The following is a 14,592-nucleotide window of genomic DNA, read 5'->3' as shown; positions in this document are numbered from 1 at the left end:
TTTTTTGAGACAGAATCTCACTTTGTCACCCAGGCTGAAGTGCAGTGGCTTGATCTCGGCTCACTGCAACCTCCATCTTCCAGGTTCAAGCAATTCTCCTGCCTCATTCTGAGTAGCTGGGATTACAGGCACAAGCCACCATGCCCGGCTAATTTTTGTATTTTTAGTAGAGACGGGGTTTCACCATATTGGCCAAGCTGGTCTTGAACTCCTGACCTCGTGATCCACCCACCTCAGCTTCCCAAAGTGCTGGGATTACAGGTGTGAGCCACCACACCCAGCTAAAATATTTTCTTTGAGTTCAGTGGTTGCTACATTGGTAAGAGTGTAGCAAAGAGCTGGTCAACCCTCATAGAATTCATTGAAATCATGTTCGGGACACTCCTGATTGAGCTGAAATATGGAAATATTCTAGGGGATTGGGGGTAAATTGATAAAAGTAATCATGGTAGTGAATCCTCGGTGACATAACCAGAAAATGTCTCACCATATACCTGTTGCTGCTACATGGCCTGCCCTGCAGTAGTAACAGGTTTGTCAGTAAAGCCATCGACGTGTGATGTGTTTACTCTGTGGACATTCATCTAGCTGGATGCTTATTTGTGAATTTTGCTGAGTCATGTTTTACTTCAGTGGAAAATTATTTAAAAAGCAGCACTAAGTGAAGGTAGGCCTGGTTCAAAAAGCCACAGAGTCGCTAATGTGGTCACAACTGTCCCCCTTGAGACTTAAGGAAGTGGAGCTCTGGGCACCTTTTCCCCAGGCTGAGGCCGCCATTCTTCCCTTCTCATCTTCAGTTCTCACCTCTGGGCAAGTGAAGAAGTGAACGATTGTCCAGGGGAGGAGCCATCTGGGTTTCCTGTGGTGATAATGTCAATGTTGTCACATAGCCACTGAGAAGCTCAGAGCTTCCCGGAAGAGGCCAAAGGTGATGACCAGCTGCTACATTGTAGCATTGAGAAGAGCTGGCCAAGGAATTTTTGAATTCCATGTGTCATGTCTGGTTCTGTGGTGGGGCAGGAGGAGTACAGACATGGGACCGCAGGCATCCCACAGCAATCCACTTGGGCTAGAGGACACCAGCGAGGTGGCAGCAGGAGTGATGGCTACAGGAGAGTGGAGGAAGGGACGAGCCACAGCCCTCACTGACCTGCTCTAGCCAGGATCCCAGGGATCCTGAACAGGCAGCCTGGGCCCAGACAATAGCTTGGGAGGTTGTTCTGCGGATCCCTCTGTTCTGCCTGAGGACAAAGTGATCTTTAGAGACTTGTGTCAGCCTAGAGGGGATGGGTTCAAGTGATGATGAGAGTGGAGCCTACCTCAGGCCTGGTGGGCCTACCCAAAAGAGGCCTGCTTCCCCCAAATGAAAATGGACTGTGAAATCATGCGGGAGGGAGAGGGGAGTGAAACGCCTTTATGTTCCCGTACTCGCCTGTCTTTGGAGGGATGCAGTGCGAAGAGAGGAAGCAGGAAACTGCATTGGGAGAGAGCAGAGGACCAGGAGCAAGAAGCCCTCAGTCTCGCCCCTGGCTTACGGGCTTCTATTTGGTAGATTAGCAGAGGCATGGAGGGAGATTTAATCAGCTCCTACTCTATTGGCCAAAGATTAAAATAGCTCATGGTAGAACTGGTGGAGGAGGCACGACTGGAGACTGGGGGAAGGAGCTCTGCCCTATTTCTTTGCTAGGAAGGAAGCCTTGGGCCTGTCACACATTTTCAACTTTTTATTTTTTTATGCACCGGTTGGTGGCCCTCTGCAAGAGGTCTCTGATGCATAAATACTTTAAAATCGCTAAGAGGCTTGGCACCCTTCCTTTATCCATTCAACAAATACTTAGTGAGTGCATTCTCTATGCCAGATACTGTCCCTGGCACTGCAATCCCAAGGTGAAGGACAGACCCAGCCCCTGCTCTCACAGAGCTTACCTTCTAGAGATGGGAGGCAGAAAATGCACAGATGGACCAGGTGTGGTGGCACACGCTTGTGATCCTAACTCTTTGGGAGGTCGAGGCGGGCAGATTGCCTGAGCTCAGGAGTTAAAGAGCAGCCTGGGCAACATGGTGAAATGTCTCCACTAAAATACAAAAAATTAGCCGGGTGTGGTGGCGTGTGCCTGTAGTCCCAGCTACTCAGGAGGCTGGAGGCACAAGAATTACTTGAACCCGTGAGGCAGAGGCTGCAGTGAGCCAATATCATGCCACTATTGCACTCCAGCCTGGGTGATAGAGTGAGAGTCTGTTTCCAAGAAAAAAAAGAAAAAAAATGGACAGGAAGCAAGTGAGTATACGTCCTGTCTGTACAAGTTCTATGAAGAAACATAAAGCCAGGTAAGGGGGTAGAAGAAAAGGAGGGCTCAAGGGTGAAGGCTTCCTGGGGAAGGATGTGCCAGGCAGAAGGAACAGCAAGTACGAAGGCCAGGAGGCAGGAGCCACATTGGCAAGGAAGTCAGTGGGACTGGAGCTGAGTGATGCGGAGAGACTGTTAGAGAAGAGATGGTGGAGGAGGGGGTGCTGGGGTGTCACATCTTGTAGGGTCTTGAAGGCTATGGTAGTAATTTTGGTTTTAGATGCAAAATTATCAAAAGGCTTTGAACAAAGGAGAGCTGTGTCTTGGACTTAGGCGAACTAAAAGGTTCACTGTGCTGCTTCGCTAATAGCCTGGAGAAAGTGGAACTGGTAAAAGCAGAGGCACCAGGCAGGGGCTACTGCAGTGGTGCTGGTGACAAGTGGTTCCATCCTGTATCTATTTAAAGGTAGAGGCTAGGCACGGCAGCTCAAGCCTATAATCCCAGCACTTTGGGAGGCTGAGGTGGGTGGATCACTTGAGGCCAGGAGTTTGAGATCAGACTGGCCAACATGGTGGAACCCCAGCTCTACTAAAATTACAAAAATTAGCCAGGCATTTTTGGCACACACCTGTAATCCCAGCTATGTTGGAAGGCTGAGGCACAAGAATTGCTTGAACCTGGGAGGCAGAGTTGCAGGAGGCTGAGATGTCACCACTGCATTCCAGCTCTGGGCAACAGAGTGAGATTTGTCTCAAAGAAAAATAAAATGTAGAGCTGCCTGGATTTGGGGATGGATGGGAGGAGGGCGGTTATGAGAGGAATAGAGGCATCATGGATGACTGCAAGGCCCAAGACGTTGGAGGCATGGTGACTGGGACGGGGAAGACCCAGGAAGGAACGCACCTGTGAAGGAACCCTGCCTGAGTGGGCAGTTGGTTACCAACCTCTGGACTCAAAGACAGGATCAGCCAAGGGAGTATAAGTTCGGAATAACCAATGTATACATGGTATCAGAGCCACAAGACCGGGTGGGATAAGCTAGGAAATTACTCCACAGACCTCTTTTTAAAACTACATATAGTGTGTCTATTACATGTGTCAGGAACCATGCTGAGTCCCTGACAGCTATTAACTCACTTAATCGTCCCAACAACCCTGTGAGGTAACTCTGTTATTATTCCCATTTTAATGGTAAGAATACTGAGGCACAGATATTTTTTAAAGTACCTTGTACAAAGTTAGTGGGAGAGAGGAGAGGTGTGAAGAGTGAAAAGGAGTGGCTCGACCGGGCGCAGTGGCTCACACCTGTAATCTCAGCACTTTGAGAGGATCAGGTGGGAGGATCCCTTAAGCTTAGGGGTCTGAGACCCACCTGGGCAACACAGAGAGACCTCAATCTCTATCAAAAATTAAAAAAAAATTAGCTGGGTGTGGTAGCGGGCATCTGTGGTCCCAACGACATGGGAGGCTGAGACAGGAAGATCGCTTGAGCCAAGGAGGTCAAGGCTGCTTTGAGCCAGGATTGTGCCACTGAACTCCAGCCTGGGTGACAGAGTGAGACTCCGTCTCAAAATAAACAAACAAAAAATAGAAAAGGAGAGGCTCAAAGTGTGATCTCCAGGTTCTCCAGGGCTGGAGTTTAGGGAGAAAAAGAAGAACCAGTCAGGGCACTGGGGGCAGCAGCAGGACAGCTAAGAGGATCCCAGGGAGGTGTGGGGTCCCAGAAGTCAAGCCAAGCAAGTGTCCCAAAAAGGAGGGCAGATGGACCATGGCAGACGACGCTGATAGGAGACAGGCTGAGAGGTGGGCACTGGCCACCGGGCCAAAACTGACATCTTCACTTTCCCTAGCCTCATTCTGAATGAACTTCCTTCCATTTTGATTGTAGGCAACAAACCACAGTAGTATTATCAAGACCTGTGACTTTATCACCAACAGAAACCACAGAGGTTTCACCGTCGTCACAGTTGTTACAGAGATTGTGTCATTTATGCCTAACTGTCACGTGTAAAAAAGAAGCGCCTATGCCATGAAAGCACACGCTGAAACACACACTGAAATCTTCTGATCACTGGACTTCACTATAATTGTTTTTCCCATGACATCCTGTAGATCTTATTTTATGCATTTAAAAGATTATTCAGAGAAGGAGTCCATGGCACAAGAAAAAGTTAAAGATCAAGGTCATCCCAATGTTAACCATGAAAGAGCAACCAAACACTAACACAGCGAGAGGAATAGTGATTCCTAACCTAGGGGACTAGCTTGGTGCTTAATCTGGTATTCCATCAACTAAGGAACCGTAGACATTTCGTGGTGGCTGTGGTGGGATAGGCGACTCCCTGTCCCAGCTCACACTCACAGAGCACGAAGCGCAGAGCAAGCTGACTGCCGTGCATTTCCTGCAGCCATCAGATGTGCAGAGCCAGGGGCTGGGGGGTGCTCACTACTTCCTTCTGCAGGGGTTTTGCTGAAAGCAACTCTGCTACCTACTGGTCTGCTTTCCTCTTCCCTCCTCTCCCCTGTGGCTGCTGCTCTGTGCCAGGCTGAATTGTGGCCACAGCTATACTTTTCCTTGATCTTGGAAATAACCAAACTGGCCCTCCTGACAGCTCCATTGGATAAAATGGAGAAATTAAAAGCAAAACCACTGCTTCTTAAAAATCAGCAAGAGACTCTAGCACAGAAGTCAAAGCTATGTAGCTTTTCCCCCACAGCACACAGTTTCCACATCAGTCAAATGCAGACCCAAAGAGCTTTCCCTCCTAGGAGTGTTAGGAAGATGCCATAGGTTAGTCGCTATAAGCAACTTAGAACAGTAGTTTAACATGAACAGTGTTGCCACATGGCCAACATGACCTATGTTGTTAAATAAAGACAACTCATCTTGCTTTTTCCTCTTTCATTTCCGTTAAAAAAAAAAAAGCCAAGTAAAATGCCTCTGCAAATTTATCAATTCATGAATTAAGCAACATAGCATTCAAAGTGACATTCATCTGGGAAAAAAGGCTATTGTGGACTGCTTACAGTTATTCTTACATCTGAAAAGGAAAAGATGGAAGGAAATGTGAAAGATTAAGCAACCACCCGGCTCTCACTCTAATACCCACCGGAGTCAGAAAACAAGATCTCGATGGCCCCTCACATGTTCAGAACATCCTTCTTACACCCCCAAAATCCCCCGTGCTGATATGCAAGGGAAGGGTTTCTGCCGCTCTGTGTCCGGGTGTCTGTCATCTGTGGAGCTTGGGGTTGATCTCACAGAGCCACCTTTCCTGGCTATGAGAGAAATCAGTGCTACCAAAGCTCTCTTTTCTGTTGTTATCAGCCTAGACTCCCAATTAAATTTTAGCTCAACAAGGCACAGGACAAAGAGAAATTCCCTGGCTAAAGTTCCATGATGTTTGAAACTACTCTGGAGGTGAGGCAGAGAGTCACTACCTGAAAATCATTGTGCATTTGTCTAGTTTACGGGGAAAAAATAAGACTATCACATTGAGGCCAAGAACAATCATACAATGCTGGGTGTGCTGAAAGGAGCAAGGGGACCATCTGGTTCACCCCCATCGTTTTGTAGAGAAGGAAAGGAAAGGGAAGGCACAGAGAATTAAGGGTGAGTGCTGTTCCCCCAGAGACATCGGGTGTCAAAGTACCACCTTCCAGCTGCGAAGTGCTGGAAGGGATGGTGCTCTCTTCCCTCAGTGTATGGCGGGGAACTAGTCGGGCTGGTTTGAAACTTGCCTGGACAACCAGAACCATCTGGCTGGCCTGCCTGTTGCATGACTCGCAAGCAAAACCCACTCCATAAATCAGCCTCACACTGCTCCAGGCAGGCTCAGCCCCACTTTCTGGGAGAAAGGGGAAGCTGTTAATGAATCTGGCCTCTAAGGCACGAAGTGTCTGTGTCTTTTTACAGCCATTATATTGTTATCTTGTTAGCATCAAAGTTGGAAGAGGTCACCTTCAACTCCCCACCACCCCCCGACTTTTGCACCCCTTTTCTCCAGGTACAGACTAATCCCTTGCCTCCTATTCAGACAGCATGCAGTACTTGCACAGGTATCGGCTTCAACAGCACAGCACGCCGTCTTCCCTTTGTATCTAATTTACAACCACATCCAGTTTCCAGTCGCTAAATGGCTTTTCAGGTTAATGGTTTTGGAGACTGCTGGGGTTTTTTCTGACCTGAGAATGCAAAATGAGTCCATCCTCTTTAGCTGCTCCCCTGTAAGCCTTCTGGAGACTCACACGGCTACACTGAATTCTACTTTGCACACGCTGGATCTCGCTGCGTTACTGTTTCCATCATTGGGAGTAGGTGGATATGGCACAGACAATTTTAGGTTTCCGGGTTCTGGTGCCAGGAGGAATCGAGAGAGTGTAAAGTTCAAGTGCCTTCAAAGTGATTAAAAGAAACAAGCAGACAACTAGTTCCTAGGCCACTCCCACCTCCTACAGAGGATTTCATCTAGAGCTGCCACCACACTCCCAGTTCCCGGACTTCTGAGGAGTGACTGCAAGTCAGCCCTTGGCAGTGCCAGGGTTCACTCGATCTCTTTCTCGCACCCATCACCTAACCGTGTCTCTGGTCACCTGTGGGTTTCAGCGGGTTCCAGGCCATTTTCCAGGCTGACATCTGTCCGCACCATCTCCTGTTTCAGTTCTCCGATCTCCGAGGCAATTGTGTCAATGAGCTATTCAAAGACAAAAATAGTATGACGTCAGGAAGTGGAGAGGCGTGGCATGCCCACAGCGCCCGGGGAGCTCAGGCTCTTCAGTAGGAACAGAGATGACCATCTTTTTCTATTTCTTTTTTTTTTTTTTTTAATCTTGGCTCTGTGAATTTCCTCTGGCCAGAGGAAAAAATAAAGGGGGAGGAGGCAGCTTCTCCTTAGAAAGGGGAAGAACTTAGGTTTCGGTATTGTAATAAGGAAAAGAATATGATATCCAGTTTGTTAGGTTTCAGTATTGTAATAAGGAAGACAATATAACACCCAGTTAGCTTTCTCAACATGAATATAGACAGAATAAATACATCCTGGCAAAATCGGGCCTCAATATCCATTTGGCAAGGGAAACAATCCAAAGGAACCCCCTGTGAAGGACTGAAATTCATACAATCATTATTTTGGTTATAGAAGTGAGCTTCTTGAAAAGACATATCCAGCATACACACTGATTTCTGAAGACATCAAAATGATTTCTTGTTCTATTTTTGCACTGCTGTGGAGAGAAGATTGTTGGGGAAAGGGAGGAGAAAGGACTCAGTGAGGCTGGGGTGGGTGAGTAGGGAGGAGGGGAAGTGGGCCCCAGGGCCATCTAGGGGAAAAGGTGGCCCCATCTCAGATCCCCACCTATCCGTGCACCTGCATCTGACCCTTCAGACTGGTCTAAATTCTTTCGCTCTCCTATTCACTCATTCAACAGAGTCTTTCCCGTTGCGTACTAGGCACTGTAAATGTAGAGTAGCTGTTCTCAAGGGTGCCACTCTGCTCACTATTTTTTGAAAACATAGTAATTTTTCATACAAATGTTATTTACATCTACAAAAACAGAGTAATTTTTCATACAAATGTTATTTACATTAACATGTAATAGGTCCATTATTGTTTTAAAATAAGCATTTTAAAATTTCTTCATTTAAATTTCTAATATAGCAACTATTTATAGATATGATTCACACACACGTAAGTTCTTTGGGGTCCTCAATAATTTTTAAGAGCATTGGCCGGGCATAGTGGCTCATGCCTGGAATCCCAGCACTTGGGGAGGCCGAGGCAGGCGGATCACTTGAGGTCAGGAGGTCAAGACCAGCCTGGCCAACATGGCAAAGCCCCATCTGTACATAAATACAAAAAAAATTAGCCGGGCGTGGTGGTAGGCGCCTGTAAGTCCCAGCTACTCCAGAGGCTGAGGCAGGAGAATCACTTGAACCTAGGAGGTGGAGGCTGCAGTGAGCCAAGATCATGCCACCACACTCCAGCCTGGGCGACAGAGTGAGGCTCCATCTCAAAAAAATAACAACAATAATAATAATTTTTAAGAGCATCAAGGGGTCCCGAGGCTAAGAAGTTTGAGAACCACTGCTCTCACTAAAGAGAAATGTTGTCTTGTCTCAAGTAGCTTTTATCTCACCCAGACTCTGGGAGGGAAACTTCATTTGTGCTTAAAGCTTGTTCTAAAATGTGACCTCATCTATTCACTCATTATTTCGACTTTTATGGGCTTTTGCTTCATGCCAGGCACTACAAATGGGCAGTGGAGCTGAGAAGATCTCAGTTCTGGAGATGAGATTCTGGTGGGGCAGAAAGACACCAGAACCAAGCACTGAGCAGTTCCAGAATGAAGACAGATGAAGGTAATGCTGTGGGAGCAACGAAGGGGCCACATGGACCAGGGCGGGTGGGTCAGGCCAAGTCTTTTTTAAGTGATAGAGCCTTGAATGACAAGAATGCCATAAAAAGATCAAAGGAAGAGCCCTCCACATGGAGAGAAAGTTCTGGAGCTGAGGAAGGTGTGCAGGAGGAGAAGCAGGCAGGGATCAGATCTTGCCAACTTCTAGATCATAGCATTCATCACTTTGAGTCTTCTGTGGTAAGAACCACTGGAAGGTCTTAAGTAGGGGAATGGCATTTTACAAGTGTTTTATGGTCTAAACCGATCACCTTGGCACTGAGGTGGTTGGAAAGGGTGAGACGAGAAACAGGAAGACCAGCTAGGAGCAACTACAGTGGTCTAGGCAAGAGATGATGTAGCTTGGACCAAGGTGGTAGCAGTGGAACTAGAAAGAAGGGGGGAATTTAGGAACTATTTGACATAGAAATTGATATAATTTGATGGATTGAATGTGGGGGTGGTGGAAAGAGAAGAATCAAGGATGGTTCCCAAGTGTTTGGTTTGAGCAATTAATAAACGGCATTGCCCTTGACTGAGATGGGAGCAATGGGGAGGAATTAGACCTGAGAAGGAAACCACGTTGAACTTTGGGCAGGTTAAATTTTATTTCAGTTGCTTATCAGCCATCAGATAAATCTGTGAGGTAGCTTCTGACACTCTGCAAGGAGATTTTTCTACATTTGGAAGTCACTGGCACGTGTGGTTGGCATTCTAAAGCACTGTGGCAGGGACAGATTATCTAAGGAGAGAGGTCAGTGGAGAAGGGGGCCCAGCAGATAGCTATGGATACTCCCAGGACTTAGAGGGTCAGAAGAAGGGAAGCCAGCCAAGCCCTTCATGCTTGATCCATCCCCTCGGTGCCTGTGACTGCAGTAAGGACCAGAAGGGGAGCTTCCAGAAGCACTGGGGCCTTGAGAGAGAAAATGATTAGGAGATTCTATTTTATACACATCTCTGCGGCAAAGTTTCTTTTAAAAGTCTGACAATGCCAAATATTCTAGGATGTGGGAAAACAGGATCCCCTTTGTCTTTCTCTGTTTCCTGTTGCTATAACAGAATACTACAGACTGGCTAATTTATTGAGAACAGAAGTTTATTTGGCTCACGGTTCTGGAAGCTGGAAAGTCCGAGAGCATGACTCTGGCATCTGGTAAGGGTCATCCCATGGCGGAAGGCAGAAGTGAGTGGAGACAGGGAGAGGAAATCGGCCAAGCTCATTCTTTTTGACAGGAAACCACGTCTTTGAAAACGAACCTACTACCAAGATAATGGCATTAATTCATTTGCGAGGGCAGAGCCCTCATGACCTAATGATGTCTTAAAGATCTCACCTTTTAATACCATTACAATGGCAATTAAATTTCAACATGAGTCTTAGAGAGCATATTCAAACCATGGCACCTCTTACACTGCTGGAGGAGTATGACCTCAGAGTTACTTTGGAAAGCAACTTGGCAACATCTTGTAGGGTTAAAGATACACAAACCTATATGTGTACTTTAGAGACTAAACTTGCACGTGGGCACAAAAATACCTTTGCAAGAATATTTGTTGCACCATTATTTGTGAGAGCACCTAAGGGTCCATTAATAGAATAGATAAATTAATTGAAGTATAAAATGCTACATGGCAATTAAAAATTAATGAACCGAAACTGTATGTATGAACACATGCATAAACATAAAAGCTCAAAAGGCTTTTTTTGAAAGCAAAAAAAAGGCAAATCAAGAAACATTACATTCAGTATATGAAGTTTAAAACCATGCAAACGTTCCCAACACAAAGAAAAAGATACATGGATGGATATCCCAGTTACCCTGGTTTGATCATTACATATTACATACATATATCAAAATATCACCTGTACACCCCAAAATATGTATAACTATGACAAGACAAATTAACAAATAAAAATGTATCTCAATAATATTTATATCGATAACATGTTGAAAGGATACTATTTTGTCTATGTTAAGTTTAAAAATATATTATTAGGCCAGATGTGGTAGCTCATGCCTGTAATCCCAGCATTTTGGGAGGCCAAGGTGGGAGAATTGCTTGAGACCAGGAGTTGGAGACCAGCCTGGACAACATAGTGAGACTCTGTTTCTATAAAAAAAATTTTAAAAATAAAATACTGTTACATGTTATATTATTAAAATTTTAAAAACATGCAAAACTGTACTGTATGTTTATAGATACATACATAGGCACAAAAGCTATCCCAATATGTATGGGGTTATAACCCTAATCCAGGATAGTGGTTACCTCTAGACAGGAGAAATGGATGAAAGTGTTCACAGGCCAAGCGGCTCGGTCACGTGTGAGATTTTATTTATGTATTTATTTTGTAGAGACACTTTCTCGCTGTGTTGCGCAGGCTGGTCTTGAACTCCTGGCCTCAAGCAATCCTCCCACCTTGGTCTCCCAAAGCTCTGGGACAGCAGACAGGCGCCACTGTGCCTGGCAAGATTTTATCTCTTAAAATGAAATGGCGAAACGATGACATTTGACAGCGCTGAGTGATGGGTATTTTAGTGTCATGTGTGGTTTTCTGTATGCTTAACGCACTTTGTAACCAAAATTTTAGGAAACCAAGACAAAGAAAGGGTGGTGTGTATGAAAATGGAAGGAGTGAAGGGACTAAAAAGGTAGAAGCAAGGAAGAGGTTCAGGGGAGTCTGGGCAGCTCTGCTGAAGTCCCACCACCCTGGGACTAGGCCCTGCTTCATTCTGGACTGTGGCTGTGGCACCAAACAGGAGAGCCACACACCCACCAGAAGCAGAGGGCCTTGTGAGGGAGGGCCAGCCACAGCCTCTGGCAAACCTCAAAGAGAGGACTCCCACCCCAGAAGGAAGCCCCATCACTGGCTACATTTCCCTCTCCACACTTTGGTTACCTTCACAACCACCATACTGATTTGGACATAAAAACCCCAAATGGCCTTGATTCTCATCAGAATGGGCAGCAGCTGATTCCCTCCAGCCAGGCTGTTTTTGTCTGGGTACCACTCTTGCCGATGCCGTTGGCTGGATCTCCAGACCTCCAAGTTTCCTCCTTGATTCCTTCTCTACATCTGGCCACACACAAGAAGCTACAATCTGTGGCTGTCACTCAGGAGCACTCCCATGCCAAGTCACCAATCATGCCATGCCACCTATCTCTAGTGCAGAGGAAGGCGCCATGACCTCAAGGCACGAGGGTGGACAAGCACAGAGGTTGCACTTGACTGGATCGCTGTGGACCCTTCCCTGCTGGATGTGGGGATTTTTTTTTTTTATTTGGTCCCCCGAATCCCCTCAGCCCCACCTCCCCCCGCACCAGCTTTTCCCTCCCCTTCCATTCAGTCCTGACTCACTTGTCCCAGAGCACAGAGGGATTTAATCTCACGAATGGACCGGAGTTTAGTGTTCCAGGGCCAGTCCTCCCTCTCAGAATCATGTGTATATACCCCCTGGGCCCTCCGCCAGCAGCAGTTAGCATCACAAAACACTTCTTCCCGTCTGGGGATTGGATTTTGTCCCACTGAAGGGATTTTGCGTGTTTTTTAAAGTTGTTTTTGGACAAGTTTGTGTTGATTTATTTGTTTGTTTTTAATTCTCACAGACTTTCGATCTCATCCCTTACACTTGCTTCTTCAAAATTTCCTTCTTTGAGGGCAGAAATAACTTGTCACCCAACAAAGGAGGCCAGTTTTAATGTCAGCTTTCCCATGTCAAGGCCAATAGCAGTTGGTGCTACAGGCCCGGTGTGGTGACTCAGGCTTATAATCCCAGCACTTCGGGAGGCTGAGGCGGGTGGTTCACTTGAGGTCAGGAGTTTGAGACCAGCCTCGCCAACATGATAAAACCCCATCTACTAAAAATACAAAAATTCGCTGGGCATGGTGGCATGTACCTATAATCCCAGCTACTTGGGAGGCTGAGGCAGGGGAATCGCTTGAACCCGGGAGGCAGAGGTTGCAGTGAGCCAAGATTGAGCCACTGCCCTCCAGCCTGGGTGACAGAGCCAGACTCTGTCTCAAAACGAAACAAAACAAAACAAACAAACAAAAAAACTCAAAAACAAAAACACAAAAAACTGGTGCTACTAACTGAAGTTTCTCCAGACCCACTTACACAACCCCAGCCTCCAACACATCCCTGTACCTGTGCAGAATTCCTGCAAGCAGGGGGAGGGGCTGTCTACATATCTGCAAAGCTGGTGAGTGAGTGCCGCTCGCTACAGCTCCGCTCGGCTGTGGACACCTGGGAAAGTGGTGGCGGAGCCACGTGGCTGTGATTCAGTGCAGCCAGAGGGTCAGACAGGACAAGGCTGGCAAGGCACAAAGTTGGTGAGACGATGGTTCTTACATCAAACACCCTACACAGCTCCATCATTCCCAGAAAACCCCACAAGCAGCAACAAAGACCCCAACCCAAGGGATGGCCACCTATCCTTATAGAGCACAGCAGACCTCCACTGAGAGCTCGCCAGGGCATGGCCTGTGTTTGCTTTTCCCTGCAGGCATGTACAACAGGACAGGGGGGGTGACCTGCTGCCTTTAGAAGCTGGGAGACAGTGGGTTGCTGGCCTGGCTGGGGACTTCCAGGGAAGAAAAGGGGGTGCTGGTGACCACAAGAGGGAGAGGAAGGCAGGCCAGCGGTTGGGTCCACTCCCTCGTCCTGCATTCATGCATAATACACCTTGAGAAGCCCGAGGTGTTCACCTGAGTTCTCCTGCATAAGAGCTGGCATCCTGGCCAAGGGCGAGAGAATAACTGGAGAAGGCCCAAGTTCTTTCCCAGCCCTTTGAGGTCACACCCAGGGCTGGGGCTGGGCAAGGCTGGGCCTGCTGAGTTCCAGTCTGGTGCAGGAGTCTACAGTAATTTGTACCATTTTGTAATCATTCTGCATAATTTCTCAGTAGGCGGGGACCTCATCCAAAGGGCCATTCTTCCGGCAGCAACCTTGTGCAATTTCGAGGCAGTCTGGCTTGCAGCTCTGACTGGTGACCTGGCAGCTGGGAGTACCAGCTTTTGGCTCAGAAAAACCTGTCTTTAAATCCTATCTCGGGCCCCGGTTGGCTGGGTCACCTTGGGCGACCCATTTGGGTGCCCTCATCCTTAAACCCCCAAAGCTAGGGCTGATGATATCAAGGGAAGGTCACTGGAGGAATAAAATGGACAATGAGATTAAAATACTGCAATAGGCTGGGCACGGTGGCTCACGCCTGTAATCCCAACACTTTGGGAGGCTGAGGTGGGCAGATCACCTGAGATCAGGAGTTCGAAACCAGCCTGGTCAACATGGTGAAACCCTATCTCTACTAAAAATACAAAAATTAGCCAGGCGTGGTGGTGTTTGCCTGCATTTCCAGCTATTCTGAAGGCTGAGGCAGAAGAATCGCTTGAACCCAGGCGGTGGAGGTCGCAGAGAGCCGAGGTCACACCACTGCATTCCAGCCCGGGCTACAGAGCGAGACTCTATCTCAAAAACAAAATAAAACACTTCAATAGGCACCTAAATACTCTCTAATACTCTTCCTATTTAAATGATCTCTTGTCCAGGTGCAGTAGCCTATGCCTATAATCCCAGTTCTGTGGAAGTCCGAGGCAGGAGGATCACCTGAGCCCAGGAGTTTGAGACCAGCCTAAGCAACATAGAGAGACCTTGACTCTACAAAAAATTTAAAAATTGGCTGGGAGCGGTGGCTCACGCCTATAATCTTAGCACTTTGGGAGGCTGAGGTGGGTGGATTGCCTGAGCTCAGGAGTTTGAGACCAGCCTGGGGAACACGGTGAAACCTCGTCTCCACTAAAATACAAAAAATTAGCTGGGCATGGCAGCGTGCACCTGTAGTCCCAGCTATTCAGGAGGCTGAGGCAAGAGACTTGCTTGAATCCAGGAGATGGAGGTTGCAGTGAAGC

At 47.2% G+C, this 14,592-nt stretch overlaps 1 protein-coding gene across 2 annotated transcripts in view; it reads right to left on the bottom strand.

The window, feature by feature from the left end:
• Window positions 1-14,592, bottom strand: part of RIN2 (Ras and Rab interactor 2) — a 258,782-nt gene that overhangs the window by 62,142 nt on the left and 182,048 nt on the right. For both annotated transcript variants that reach the window (XM_011979525.1, XM_011979524.1), the window contains one exon: window positions 6,882-6,982. In XM_011979525.1, coding sequence (XP_011834915.1) covers window positions 6,882-6,982 — 101 coding nt within the window. The remainder of the gene's footprint in view (window positions 1-6,881; window positions 6,983-14,592) is intronic.

This window comes from Mandrillus leucophaeus, unplaced genomic scaffold (assembly GCF_000951045.1).
Source record: "Mandrillus leucophaeus isolate KB7577 unplaced genomic scaffold, Mleu.le_1.0 Scaffold202, whole genome shotgun sequence".
Lineage (NCBI taxonomy): Eukaryota > Metazoa > Chordata > Mammalia > Primates > Cercopithecidae > Mandrillus > Mandrillus leucophaeus.
The sequence above is the reverse complement of the archived record's forward strand: the minus strand, read 5'-3'. Positions and strand labels throughout refer to the sequence as shown.